The sequence below is a fragment of the Podarcis muralis genome, chromosome 15 (assembly GCF_964188315.1).
Source record: "Podarcis muralis chromosome 15, rPodMur119.hap1.1, whole genome shotgun sequence".
NCBI lineage: Eukaryota > Metazoa > Chordata > Lepidosauria > Squamata > Lacertidae > Podarcis > Podarcis muralis.
In genome coordinates this window covers 9,471,965-9,487,499 of record NC_135669.1, presented here as the reverse complement: position 1 = coordinate 9,487,499, position 15,535 = coordinate 9,471,965, and the positions used below count along the sequence as shown (strand labels likewise).

The 15,535-nt window shown below is 43.7% G+C and overlaps 1 protein-coding gene across 1 annotated transcript in view; it reads right to left on the bottom strand.

Annotated features, from left to right (window-relative positions):
* The window catches only part of KCNU1 (potassium calcium-activated channel subfamily U member 1), a 91,238-nt gene that overhangs the window by 45,438 nt on the left and 30,265 nt on the right, over nucleotides 1-15,535 (bottom strand). The window contains exons 19-20 of the mRNA XM_077919799.1: nucleotides 15,003-15,057; nucleotides 10,260-10,276 (exon numbers count right to left, since the gene is read on the bottom strand). Of these exons, the coding sequence (XP_077775925.1) occupies nucleotides 10,260-10,276; nucleotides 15,003-15,057 (72 nt within the window). The remainder of the gene's footprint in view (nucleotides 1-10,259; nucleotides 10,277-15,002; nucleotides 15,058-15,535) is intronic.

Sequence of the window (15,535 nt, the reverse complement as noted above, 5' to 3'; positions counted from 1 at the left end):
GGAATTATTCAGAAAGCTCATGTTTGACACCCCATCTGTTCATTTCTGACAGCGATATATAATGTAAAGCTATAAAAACTTGAAAAATAATGCAACATAAAAAGGGATTGACTCGGCTCCAAGAGGCCATAAACGGTAACAAATACCACTGTGTGATTTATTTTGTGCTGTAATCTTTACAGTAAGTCATCTTTCAGACATTTCCTTGTGACAGGTTTTAATAATATTAATGCCCAGAGCAATCCAAATCATCGCCAATAGACATATTTATCAAGCTGCCAATCCAAGTAAATGAAATTCTATAAGCAATAATGTAACATGTTAAAAGGGAGCTAATAAAACAAGTCAGCGGAGAAATATTACTTCAAAGAATTCTCCCTTCTCTCTCTCTAATCCGTCCCTGAATGTTATACAGCCAAAATGCAAATCTTTTCCCCCCCTTTCGTGATTTATCGCTCCAAAAATATCAGTGACCTTTCTGCAGACTCCTGCACAGCCTCTCCTACACATTCATAAAGAGTGCAATGCATTCTCCCAGATTAAGTGAATGCAGGAGTGCTTAATATTATTACTTTTTCTCTCTCTCCCCCCACCCTTCCACCGACACCCCCTGCCTTGCCTTTGGACCAGGATTTCATGGGTATCATCAAAGGGTGAGATCTGAGGTCCTGGAAATTTATTAAAGACTGACATGCTATAACTGTACCTTGGCAACTCAACAGGTATTTATGAGCAATTATCCAGGTGTTAGATAAGTTTCAATTAAGATGGAACACAAGTGCACTTTTTCTAACCTAGGTGTGGTTCCCCCCCCCCCATTTAAAAACAAAACAGTTTGGTTTGGTTAAAAGATTTTGGGTTTTTAAAAACTCAAGATAGAAATCAGTGTGTGCTGCTGTAGCCAGCTTTGTATGATTACTATCTTATGCAGCCTCCCCCAATCTGGTGGCTTCTAGATGTTTTGGGATATGGCTCTCATCAGCCTTACTAGCATGGTCACAATCCAAGACATCTGTAGGGCACCAGGTTGGCAAAAGCTGATCTTAATTAGCAAATGACCCCTCCTCTGCCCAGATTGTAAATGTAACCAAAATGAAATTTGAGACTTGATGGCTTCACCAAAAGGAGAGTAACCAAACAGGGTTTTTCTTCTGGGGGGAAAAGGTGCCCCCCCGGGGGGGGACAGTAGTTAAAAGTGTGGCACTTACTGGAACAACTTCATGGCAAGTACTGGCACCTTTTTCCTAGAAGAAAAACTTCCTATAACCAAATAAGATTTTGTCCAAGCAGTGCAAGAAACAGCTTGAAGATACACAAGGGGTAATAGTCAACTAGGTTTTACTCAACGTAGACCTGTTGAAATTAATGGGCCCAACTTTGTCGTGCTGGTGGGTATACTCTGAATAAGGCTTAGTTAAATGCCACCTGTGGAATTTGAGTGGAAGAATTCATCCCAGGGTTAAGTTTCCTGAAAGCCATTAAAAGATTATCCCACAACATTATAATTATCCCTGGAACAAAGAGAAAGTGTTTAATGGTTCAGAGATCAAAAACATATTAGCATTTAATGAATGCTTGTGGTAGGGGATAATTAGAGGTAGTTTGGTAGGCACTGGTGGGGGGGATGTCACATGACATGACATGATTTTGTCCATTGTATTTTCGGAAAGGATTTGTAATTATTAATTGGTGGTAATCCTTTGGGTTGTTTTTGTTTTATTGCTTTCTGATATTTTCTAGATATTACCTGTATATAAATGAATTCCTGAATTTTATTAATTCTTTAGGGTGTTTTAAAAATTGTTATAGAATGACAATGTGATTTTTGTTGTATGTTTAGGCACTTCTATGGGCTGTAAACCGCCTTGAGTATAGTCCTGTAGAAAGTGTGGTATGGGAAATGAAATCACCCTATTACTATTTCCGCTCCTTTTTCCAAGTAGCAGCCAACGAATGGAGGTGATGGCGGAGGGTGGTGTAGAGAAACACTTACACAAAGGCGTTGTTTTTTATTACATGTTATGGGTTGGAGTGGGAAAGAGACACTCTGGCTTCAGTGCTGAAACATCTCCCAATAGCATGTCCAAAATGTAATCTCATGTGCAGGGCAATTCTATATAAATTAACTCTGAATCAATTCCTAGTGAGGTCAGTAGAGCAGGGATGGAGGAACCTGAGAATGTGCAGTTGTTGCGGAACTACAACTCCCATTATCCCTGATCATTGGTCATGCTGGTTGAGGCTAATGGGAGTCAGAATCCAAAAGAACCAGGTGGCTCACAGGTTCCCCAGCCCAACAGCCGAGCTTATGACAGCACAGGCAGAGTTAATGGTAGAAGTTTCTCTTCCAACTTATAGGAGAAGAAGAGAAAATTGTGCAGAAACAAGCAAAAAATAATAATCGTTATAATTGCTGAAGATCTCAACGAGATGTTGTTAGTAAGCAACAATGATTCTCACAAGATGTTAATGGAAACAAACTATAAATCATGAGATACGAAACAACTCAGGTGTTTGACATCAACTCCCATCATCTTGGACCATTGACCATGTTGGCTGGGCTGATGGGCACTGAACTCCAAGAACATCTTGCATGTGCTTGGCTGGCTACCCTTGAACAAAGATTTCTCTCATTCTATTTACATTCTTATTTCCCAACTGACTCTGTCCAGTAGACTCCCTAACTCTCCCTAACTCTTTTGGAATACCGTCAAATGCAGTAACACGCAGTTTCTCACTAACATTCCAGTGGGTGAAGGCATTACACCTAGGGAAGTAATTGAGTATAGAATTGCAGTCTAAGGGAGGTTTCAAAAAGGAGAAGCTGGAAGTTGACCATATCTGGATTTAATGGAAGAGAGGTGTAGCCTTTGATGATTACTACGGGATCACAATCAGATTGAAATTATAACTTTTAAGATTGATGACACTGACCTAAGAGAGAAAGGCTTCTCCTGTATGCACACACCTGTACCTAACGAGTGGGGGACCTCAGGCCTGTGGGGCCAAATGCATCCCTCTAGTCCCAACTATTGGGCTCTCTGGACGTGCAACAAGACATGGTTCCTTCTCAGGCAACACTCCTCACAGCTCTTGGTCAGCACCTTCCTCAAGTGCTTCTGCATGGCAGGAATGTGTTCTTGAACCGGGATCATGCCTGTTGCTTGCCTAGATGAAGGCTAGAGCCATGTGTGCATGTCAGAAACACTTGATTTTTGTATGTTGTTGTTTTCATCCATCTATCTTGGGAGACAACGGAAGAGTTCGCCTTCGGAGGTAAAGTCACAGCGCCTGCTGTGTCTGTAGAGACAGATATGGCAGAAACCTGTTTTGTTGCAGCTGGGGACAGATGAAGGTGTCCAGTTGTGCTGGGGCAGATGCTCTGCATCCCTCCCTGTGTTCCTCCTTCCTCTGTTCACTGCTGTGGATAGAAGACCTGTCTGTCTGCAAGCATTGCAATCGTCTGCAAGGGTTAATGTCAATATGGCTGGGTTAATGTCAGCCTTCATGTCACATTTGCAGACATCTTCGTAACACAGAGTTGGTCTGCCAACAGTCCTAGAGCCTGAAACCTGCTTCCCATTGAGCATGTCCTTGGGGATCTTGCCATCTTCCATTCTGTGTACATGACCAAGCCAGCATAGACATTGCTGAGACAGAAGTGTGAACATGCTGGGAATGTGGCTTGGGAGAGCACATATTTGCTTGAGACTTTGTCCTGCCATGTGATGCCCAAAATCTTCCTGGTGGCATATGGAAGGCATTGAGGTGTCACTCCTGGAGTCTGTAAGTTGCCCATGACTCACTTCCCATAAAGCAGCTTGCTCAACATGCAAGCCTGGTAGACCTTCATCTTGGTATTGGTCATTAGCATCACATCCTCCCGTACCCTTTTGGAGAGGCCAGCCATTGCTGTAACTGTCTTGCCGATGTGTTTGTCCAGCTCAGTGTCGATGAAAAGCTTGCTGGATATGGTGGAGCCCAGGTAGACAAAAGTGTCTACCTTCCGGATAAAAATAAGAGTAACATCTTTTGCACTTGTATGACTCTGATCCCCAGCAATCCCTGATATGTTGTCCTCTGTGGAACAGGGCCTTGGGGCTGAAAAGGCTCCCCATCCTCTCTGTTCCTTGTGGTTATCTGCTGATGTCTTTTTTCTCAGAGCCCCCGATTCTGAAATTCAGAGACTAGCTATGAAAGAGGGTTCCTGTTCGGTGCCCAACCAAGCCATGGAATTATCTCTCCAGTGAAGTTCACTAGGGATCCACACTGTTGTCCTTTCAGCGCCATGCTAAGACTTCCTTGTTTTCCCCAGGCATTTTAGAATCTCATTATTTCAGTTCTTCTGGTATGGCATGTAGATTCAGCTCCTATATTTCCTGGTTGTCTTTTAGCTGCTGTGATTCAAGTTGTTTTATTGCATCAGTCTTTCCGTATTTCAGTTTTAAGTGAGGTTACATCGCTTAGAGTAATGGGTTTTCTGTTGTATTATTTTGATTGATTTTGGACAACGCCTTGTTTTATGAGCAGGTTTCACAAATATTAAATAGTAAACAAATACCTTTGCATAGCTACTGGGTCATTGAGTTTTGCTCCAGGAATTTAGCAAACTAAATCATAATCATAATCATAATAATAGTGACATTTCAGCTGAAACCCTGAAGCAAAATGAAAGGCCAAACAATTTGGGGGGAAATCTGAGGACATACAGTTTTGACCTGGAGGGACCTTTATGGGAGTTGTAGTTCAACAACCTCTCGGGAGCCAAATGTTCACCACACCAGCTCTAACTGATTTCGTCTTTACACAATAACATAAAAAGGTAAAGGACCCCTGACAGTTAAGTCCAGTCACGAACGACTCTGGGGTTGTGGCGCTCATCTCACTTTACAGGCCGAGGGAGCTGATGTTTGTCCGCAGACAGTTTTTCTGGGTCATGTGGTCAGCATGACTAAGCCACTTCTGGAAACCAGAGCAGCGCACGGAAACGCCATTTACCTTCCCACCGGAGCGGTACCTATTTATCTACTTGCACTTTGATCTGCTTTTGAACTGCTAGGTTGGCAGGAGCTGGAACTGAACAATGGGAATTCACCCCATCGCAGGGATTCGAACCGCTGACCTTCCGATCGGCAAGCCCAGAGGCTCAGTAGTTTACACCACAGTGCCACCCGCGCCCTCTACAATAACATAGGAAGCTGCTTTTTACTCACTCCTGTCAACATGAAGTGGCAGAGGCTTCCCAGGGTTTCAGGCAGGAATTGTTGTCCTAGTCCACCATCTACAAAATCTTGATTTTCAGTGCATATAAGCACATTATGTAAAGCTGGATGTTATCCAGTGTCCAAAAATGAGCCAGATTAAATGATACCTGTCCCTTAATTTCAGTGCTGCTGCAGTGCTTCTGGAACATCTTATTAGGTTCCTTCTTTGAATTCTTTTAGACAGAGGTTTAAACTCCCCCCCCCCCATGCCGGGAGGGTTTGATATATACTTTTGGTGCTGTTTTAGTCCATCTTTCCACTGCTGCTTTTAAACTGGTGCTGTGCTTTTCATTGATTAGTTTAATGTTCAAATCTTCTTGTGTATTTTTGTGCTGTAAAACTACAGCACTCTGGGTACTGTATGAGCAAAAGAGCAGGCACAACAGCAGTACTGCAAATACTAATACTGGACTACTGCAATTAATACTACTGCAATTAATACTGCTGCAATTTTTAGTAGTAATAGGGAAAGGAAATGCTCTTCATCACTAGTCAATCCTAGATTTAGGCTGTAATCTAAATCCATTTTGCACTGAGCTGGAATCAGGGTTTGGATAGGGCGGGTGCGTCCCTCTTCCTAGCCCTAGTCACCTCTGACAGCTTCCACCCATGGAGTGATGCTTGCACCACTCCTCCAGTATGGCACACTGGCTTCTTCACTCCAGATCCACAGGTGGAAGTACCACTAGTGGAATCTCTGCTGATAGCAGCCCACAAAAATTCTTTGGAAGAAGCCACATGCTTTCAATGTATGGTCTAGATGTGACCACATCCTCTGAATGAACAGTGCCAGTGTGCAAATGCACCCACTGCATTCTGTCCAAAACGAAATAGCTAGCTATATATAAATATTTATTGAACTCTAGTACTAAGGAAACCAGTTCCCTATGTTTGGGACAGGCACTCACTGTACAGAACTCTGGCTATGGGATATATGATACCACAAGCCTCTTTTTCCTCAGATAAACTTGCAAGTGCTGTTTTCAAATATTTTAAAAGAGCAAGTTGCATGCCTGAACCATGGTGAGAGGGATAGGTGCACATATAAAGAAGGCAAGTCAGTCAACAAACACTATCTTAATTAATGAGTAAAGCTACCAAGGGCATTGCAATGGTGCTGGTGGGGAGAAAACACCAGACTCATTCTGCAAAATAAAATAAAAAATCCAGCGAATTACCTTCTAAAGCGATTGAGAGGCATTGCAGTGTACAGGCTACAGTGGTGAACTTGGACTGAAAGGACTCCATTTGAGCCACAAAGCTCACTGAGGGACCTTCAACTGCTCACCATCTCTCAACTGATCCTACTTCACAAGGTTATTGTAAAGATAAAATGTGGGGGACCATATACACAGCTTGCCACCTTAAATAAGGCTTACAGCCAGCTAAACAGCCCACATAACTTTACCCTAAATATAGTAAATGAATATTGGCATGTTCTGTAATATATGATGCATAAAATATGGTTGCTTAGTGCTGATCTTTTGATGTTAATTGCAATGCTGTCCATATATTTCCAAGCGTCTCTGCCTATGATCACGAGGACTACCAACTTGATGTTTTTCAAAAACTGAAACTATGGAGATTCTCTGGATTGTGGGGGAAATCAGAACTTACTTAGACTTCCTTGCCCTCCACTACTAACCCCCCATTTTCCTGTTCTTTTAAAATTGCTTATTTCTATAGCAGCCTACTGACACAGATCGAAATAATGCAAGGAAATCAGATCTTGTTACGTGTTGCAATCAGTCTATGTTTTATTGTTGATATATTTTTTCTGTACTTGATTTGATTTTCTTTCATGCATATAGTATACATTGTGCAATTTGTGGTTTGTTGTTTTTCTTCTTAAGATAACTGAGATCAGAGCTGGGATGAAACATAACCAGCTGAGTGGAGCACTTTATAGAATCATTGGAATGCACCCAAATGGTCATCTAGCTAAAGAATCCCTGACACATGGTCTTCCAACCTCTGTTTAGCAAAGAATTGAAAGAAACAAGATTTACCAACTATCGAAGAATGGCTGATGAAGATGATGGACTATATGGAACTTGCCGAACTGACTGGGAGACTCTGAGACCAGAGAGAAGAGACAGTGGAAGAAGACTGGAAGAAGTTTAAACAATATTTGAAAAAAAACCATATTAATATTTAAATCTTAGAATAGCTTTGGAAGTGGATATAGGCTGTTGGGTTTTGTTGTTGTTGTTGTTTAGTTTTTAGTTGTGTCCGACTCTTCGTGACCCCATGGACCAGAGCACGCCAGGCACTTCTGTCTTCCACTGCCTCCTGCAGTTTGGTCAACTCATGCTGGTAACTTCAAGAACACTGTCCAACCATCTCGTCCTCTGTCATCCCCTTCTCCTTGTGCCCTCAATCTTTCACAACATCAGGGTCTTTTCCAGGGAGTCTTCTCTTCTCATGAGGTGGCCAGAGTATTGGAGCCTCAGCTTCACGATCTGTCCTTCCAGTGAGCACTCAGGGCTGATTTCCTTAAGAATGGATAGGTTTGATCCATGGGACTCTCAAGAGTCTCCTCCAGCACCATAATTCAAAAGCATCAATTTTTCGGCGATCAGCCTTCTTTATGGCTCCAGCTCTCACTTCCATACATCACTACTGGGAAAACCATAGTTTTAACTATACGGACCTTTGTTGGAAAGGTGATGTCTCTGCTTTTTAAGATGCTGTCTAGGGTAGGATTAGAAGTAGAATATAGTGTATTTTAAAATATTATTTGTAAGGGATAAAATGTGAAGATTTTTAAGGTAAAAGTAAGTGTGATAAAAAATGGTTAAAAATTAAGATATATGTAAACTGCTAAAGATGAGCTAAAATGAGAATCAGATAGGGGGTGACTTGGGGAAGCTCACCTAACAATGTTTAGAAAAAATAAGGATAAGTCAAGAATTTGTTTGTATTGTTTGGTTTTCTGTTTATGTTGTTCAATTGTGTTATAAAATGAATATTTTTTTTTGGAAAAAATAAAACAAAAACCTTCTGTGAAGGAGAATCCACCACCTTCCATGGGAGTCCATTCCACTGTTGAACAGCTCTGTCAGAAAGTTGTTCCTGGTGAATCTCCTTTCTTGTAACTTGAAGCCATTGGTTCGGATCCTACCCACTGGAGCAGCAGAAAACAAGCTTGCTCCATGTGATAGCCCTTTAGATATTTGAAGATGGCTATCATATCACCTCTCAGTCTCCTCTTTAGTAATGTTTGTATTTTGAGTTGCATACCGGTGGGGGCAGGGGAGAACTGTGATCTTTTTGGTGTTTAGGGCCTCTAAAGGTCTTAATCTGGCCCTGTACGGGGCAAACCTTTGCTGCGGTAATCTCCTCCTCTGCTGTTTGATGGCAGGAGTTAGTTTCAAGGGCCACGGGAACAATGGCTTTCCTTCAGTCCTTGCCCTCCTCTTGCGAGGGCTATAGAGAACATCTGACAGTGAAAATCCTCTCCTCTTTTAAGTTAAACAGCTGCAAAGATTTCAGCAATCTCTGTAATCCCCAAGGTGTAATCCCACAGTAAGGAAACTCGCTTCTCTTAAATACCTCCCTCTGGCATAATTGACTTTTCATGCACATTTTAATAATGATATTTCAGCAGGTTGAGAGAGTCTCTCTCTCCCCACCTTCTTCAAATTATGCTGCGGACACAGGGGGCGGGGAGAGACTGTATTGTAAACTTAATGACAAATTCCTCTCCTCCTGAACAAATTGGTAGGATGCCCTTGTGCATGTCTGTCTGTGTACACACATACATATAGGAGGGGGCATTTAAGGTGCTCCCCTCCCAATATTTTACCACTTACTTAACTCATTAAAGGAAGATACTAAAACGGTGTCTAAATCAATAAGTGAAAATGTCTTTTTTACCATTCACTGGGGGAAACGAAACCCTCCTGTGAAATCTGGGGGACAGTGTAGTGTAGTGGTTAGAGTGTTGGACTAGAAGCTGGGAAACCAGGATTCAAAGCCCCACTCAGTCATTAAACTCACTGGGGGACCTTAGGCCAGTGACTGCCTCTCAGCCCAACCTACTTTACAGCTGTGAGGATTAAATGAAGGGGCTAACATTGATCTCCTTGCGGTATAAATGAAAGCAACCACTCGGTCATGAAGGTAGGGAAGAATAGTCTCCAATTTTTTGTGGGTTGCTACTTGCTTTACTTACCTTTTGAGGTGGCCAAGGGTTTTTCTTCTTCTTTATATGGCTTTATAATAACTATTTTAAAAAGTAACATCTACATCATAGTGATAAAGTTTCTCCCAGTAGCTCTCCACTGTTTTCACTTCTGGAAATGCCTTTGGATAGATATCCTGCTATAGTCCATTGTGTCCTATCCAAGGCATTTGAGGAACTGTTGTTTGTGGAAAGGGACACAAGGTTCTTCCCACAGGAACTTAACTGGGACCTAGTAAGACAGGTGTTTGGGAATACTGAACTACAGCTCCCATTAACCCAAGAAAGAATGGGCAATGGCCACCAGGGGTGGAGGTTGAAGTTCAGCAGCATTTGAAATATCAAAGGTTCCTCACACCTACAGGATGTGCCAAATCCCTTCTGGAATTTTTGGGAGAATTCTCCCCCTAAAAAACAGTAAGAAAATATCCCCATGGGGTGGGGTGGGGGGTCAGCCTATCATTAGTGAGCCTGACCTTTGCTTCAGAAAGAGGTAGACCTGGCAGAGAGATGTAACCAATGGCAGTTGGGTGAGAACCCCACTTCAAACCAGAATTCAGATTGATCTGGGCGCAGCTCATAATGCGGCACAGAATCCCCAAATTTCAAAATGCCCACCATAAATAGTGACAAACTTCAGCCAGGCAGATCCAGCATTAGATGTAAAGTGCAAAGAAGGCTTAGACATCATAACTTTAAAAGAAGCATAACCTCCTTTCTCCCATCTCATGCTCACACAAATTCACAAGGAATTCAGACCAGGAAATGGTGCACACATGGTGCACACATAGATCTCCCCAATGTCTTACCTGTCCTCACTGTCAGTCTGAAAGGGGAAATTCAAGAAAGGGAAAAATCCAAGGGAGCGTGAAACTACTAGACTGCTCGAATCCTGCGCTGCTTTCAACTTATCTGAAATAAAAAGCATTAAGAGGCCATTTCTTCTCTGGCTAGTCTAATTGTTTTTCAATAGCCTAGGGTCAATTAAAGTCATTTTGATAGTGGCAAATAAGTGCATGTAGAAGCATCTCATTACCACTTTCAGGTTCATGGTAGCCCCTAAGCCAGGCTTCCTCAACCTCGGCCCTCCAGATGTTTTTGGCCTACAACCCCCATGATCCCTAGCTAGCAGGACCAGTGGTCAGGGATGATGGGAATTGTAATCTCAAAACATCTGGAGGGCCGAGGTTGAGGAAGCCTGCCGTAAGCCAAGTGAAATGGTAATGTTCAACCAATTAGATCTTCCCAAGTTGGTGTCAACATCAACATGGTTGGGCACTTGCTAAGACCCATGTTCCAGGAAGTGGGCGTACTGGCAAGAGCTCCCTGTACCTCCTCACAATTCCCCCCACCTGCTTGTTCACCTTGTCCTTTCTAGACCAGAGCTGGTGAGCATGCCATTTATGGTACTATGAAGACAAGGAACAGTCGCTACCAATATCCAGCGGCAAAGGAAGCAGCTCGGGGGCCTGGTGCGGTGCGCCCAGGGGTGGGACGAGCTACCCATAGGGGCAGGGTGAGGGTGGGGTGAGATGACCACAGGGGCAGGGTGCCCGGGGGGGCCTCCAGACTCTGCCTACCTCCTCCCACTCAGCTGCCCTACAGCTGGGGGGAGGCAGCAGATGGACCGTTTGGGCAGCGCAGAGCCTGCGCGCGCCCCAGCCACCACGTCTCTCCCAGGAGGGACATGTGGCTCGGGCGCACTGCAGGCCCTGTGGCGAGTGCCGCCCGGCATTTTGTCACCCCCTCAGTGGTGAGACCCGGGACATAATTTTATACAATTCTTCTGTACGAATATAATAACAAATTGTCCTTTATGTTCATACAAATAAAATTTCATAAAAAGAAGGGGAAAAGGGGGGGGGGGAGAAAAAAGATTTCTATAAATAAACTTTTAAAAGCCTTCAAAAATTTTAATTTACTGTGTCTATTCTTTCCTTTATAATGCACAGAAGAAGAAGAAGAGTTTGGATTTGATATCCCGCCTTTCACTCCCCTTCCGGAGTCTCAAAGCGGCTAACAATCTCCTTTCCCTTCCTCCCCCACAACAAACACTCTGTGAGGTGAGTGGGGCTGAGAGACTTCAGAGAAGTGTGACTGGCCCAAGGTCACCCAGCAGCTGCAGGTGGAGGAGCGGAGACGCGAACCCGGTTCCCCAGATTACGAGTCTACCGCTATTAACCACTACACCACACTGGCTCTCAATTTTCAGCCTCATATTACATTCAGTTATCTTCATATATCCTAACATAATATTATTTACAGTTTTTGTTTTGCAAGAATCAGTCTAGTTCTGCTAAGAGAATTTCATTCTTATAATGATTTTTAAAGTATTCTTTAAATATAAAAGTTATCAGGAAGAGTAAGAAACAACATGAAACAGAGAGTCAGTGAGGAATGGGGAATATTTAAAGGATCAATTATTGATTCCCATCAGCACTTGCTGTTGGAATGGCATTCTGTTCAATGGTTGGGATTGCACAGCCCAGTCCTGCCTTCCATGGAAGTTGACTCGTGTTAGACCCTGGCTACCATACAGGACAGGCCAGCATCCAGGATCCCACTGGGCAATCAGGGGAGACATTCTGGCCTGGCAGGACTCCACCTCAGCTAGGAGCATACTTTGAACCTATCTTTCCAGGCCCCTTATCCCCCCCCCCTTTACTATTATGATCCTACCCAATACCATAACCACACAGAGTTATTACAGAATAATGAGAATGCTTAACATGATGAAGCACTCATTAAGAGCCAACTGACGTTGAGAGAAAAATCCCTTTCTGCTCCTGTTAATCACTGACCCAAGGAGCTCAGTGAGGCCACTAACATCACAGGTGGGCAGGTGCGATAGCTCACCGGGCAAAAAGTGCCCAATCTACTTGTGGGTGAAGCTTTTAAGCACTTGGCCTTTCCCACGCCATTTGAGCTCCCATGGGATAATACAACTTCTTGTAGACTCTTGCAAGGGCACTGTGGGAAACTTATGCCCCACCTGTCCACTGTCCCAGAGCCACTGAGTCATTGGCCAAAAATGCTCCATTTGCTTGGTGTGTGGAAGAGAACTTACTAGACCTTCAGCGGAAATTGAATGCTGTGGAATTACAAGAAACCACACTGGGCTGGGCAGTAGCTTTTTTATTTTATGTAGCCATGGAACCGACACCAAACGTGAACACTATAGAGAAATCACATTCGTCTGAAGATAGGCAAATGTTTACGTTGGGTTTTCTACATTTCCATGTCAGTTTGCTAGACCTCAAGAGACTTCATCAGCATTTTAGTGCAGATTTCTCCTCAAAAACATGCACATTTATTTTGTAAGTTGTTTATCCAACCCTAAATATTATTACAATCAATTTCCTCTAATGTAATGTGTGCTATTTTCACTAATATATGAATTTTTAAATGCACACTTTCTCCTAATATATACATTTGCATAGACATTATGTGGTTGGGGAAATACAGCACAAAATTCAGAGCAAGTGAGAATTTCAAAGGATAGCTGTCTTTCGTTTCACAGATCGGTTTGGGGAAGTGCGAATTCAGTAGGTTCATGTTAAAAGTGAACTGAACTGAATTCCCCCTCCCACCCCTATCTCTCATGAATGTAATGTGTGAACAAGCCCACAGGTGTGCACTTCTGAGATCTCACTGAGGATGTGTGTTCCTGCGCAATCTACCAAGGCAACAAAAAAGTCGGGTTAGCAATGGGGCTTGCCTGCCATCTGCTGTTCAAATAAAAGATAGAATGATTAAGAATAAATCCTTGAACAGACCATGGCCAGTTCAAACACTCTGTGGGAGTAACAGTTCTCAAAGCAGTAAAGCTGGGCACCACAGTTCAAGAAGGACACTGACAAACTGGAACGTGTCCAGAGGAGGGCAACCAAAATGGTCAAAGGCCTGGAAACGATGCCTTATGAGGAACGGCTAAGGGAGCTGGGCATGTTTAGCCTGGAGAAGAGGAGGTTAAGGGGTGATATGATAGCCATGTTCAAATATATAAAAGGATGTCACATAGAGGAGGGAGAAAGGTTGTTTTCTGCTGCTCCAGAGAAGCGGACACGGAGCAATGGATCCAAACTACAAGAAAGAAGATTCCACCTAAACATTAGGAAGAACTTCCTGACAGTAAGAGCTGTTCGACAGTGGAATTTGCTGCCAAGGAGTGTGGTGGAGTCTCCTTCTTTGGAGGTCTTTAAGCAGAGGCTTGACAACCATATGTCAGGAGTGCTCTGATGGTGTTTCCTGCTTGGCAGGGGGTTGGACTCGATGGCCCTTGTGGTCTATTCCAACTCTATGATTCTAAGCTGGCATTAACTACAGCTTCACATACTCTGGGAGATAAATGTTCCTGTTTGATGAGCCTCTGTGCTCATCTTCATTAACCTAGTAGCCTCCGGATGTTTTGGACTACAACTTCCATCAGCCCCAGCCAGCAAGGATGGGCTTGATGGGAGCTGTGGTTCAAACACAGCTTCAAAAAAGCTGTGTAGAGCACCAGGTTGCTGAGGGCCGCCCTGTGCTGTTTTAGCAACTTAGCACAAGCATGGCTCCCAGTAACAAAGACCCAAGTGGCTACAATTGTGCTCAGCAGTAGCTGGTAAAGCAGCCCAAACAATGAAGCAGCCATCTCCCTTTGCAGTAACCATCAGGAGGAATTCCCATCACTAAACACCAGAAGGTAGTGGTTATGGAAGCAGAGGGTGCTTCAGTCAGGGCCATGCAAGCATGTGGTCCTAAAATTGGCTAGCCAATTGGCTCGCTGACAGCAGCCTGGTAAAGGATGGCTAGCCAATTGGCAATCTCATGCCCCTACAACCACTTTCTGATGCCCCTGCACACACTGGACTACAGTGGCAGCTCATGCTTGCCACTAAACAAAAACCCTACTTCAGCGAGGGCACCAAATAGATCTTAGACTTGGAGCCAGGTTCACCTCCCTAGGAAGAGCATTCCAAAAATGGAGAGCCGCTGCTGAAAAGGCCTTTTCTTGTGCTGTCTCCCTCTGTACCTTCCCCCGAATGGAGTCCTCTGAGAAGGGCTTCTGAAGAAGGCAGGTTCATATGGGAAAGGGTAGTGGGGTCCTGAGCTATATAAGACTTGACAGGTTAAAATCAGCCCTTTGAATTTGGTATGGAAACCAAGCACAAGCTAGTGTAGACGGACCAGTGTTGTAAGCTTGGTCTTCCTTGTCATAGTTATAAGTCTGGCCACCAAATTAAGCTCCAGCTTCTGAACTATCTTCAAAGTCAGCCCCACATAGAATGCATTGCAGTAGTCTAGTCTAGTACTGCTATAAACTGCCTTTCCCCATGCATGTGGTGTTACTAAGCCACACAGCTACGAGCACAGGAGTCTCCTTTCCCCCGTATCTTTGGAGATATACATTTTATATCAAAATAAAATTGATAGATGACGGACTTGAAGGCTAGCTATGCAATCCACCTCTGACTTATACATGGTTAGTCCAGTCTGAAATGTAGGGAGAATTTACCAGAAAGGGAGATTGAGGCTTTTCTCGGGACTTTCATTTTGCAACGACACTTTACAATTAGCTCTGGATTCCGAATGTCACTGTGGCATTGTCTACAGTAATACCGCGCCCTAGACAACAAAGGAAAAGCAAAATCATCTGGATTAAATTTAACAGGACAGAAAATAGTCAGAACAGTTATTTGTATGTATGCATTTCCTTGTTTATTTGGGCATTGCATTGCATTTATATCCTACCCTTTTCTCCAAGGAGCTCAAGAAGTGACTGGTCCAAGGTCACCCAGTGAGCTCCCAGCCAAGTGGAGATTTCAACTGGTAATTTGAACCATTCTAACCCCACACCTGAGATGCAGGTGGCGCTGTGGGTTAAACCACAAAGCCTAGGACTTGCCGAAGGTTGGCAGTTCGAATCCCTGTGACGGGGTGAGCTCCCATTGTTTGGTCCCTGCTCCTGCCAACCTAGCAGTTCAAAAGCACGTCAAAGTGCAAGTAGATAAATAGGTACCACTCCCGCGGGAAGGTAAACGGCATTTCCGTGTGCTGCTCTGGTTTGCCAGAAGCGGCTTAGTCATGCTGGCCACATGACCCG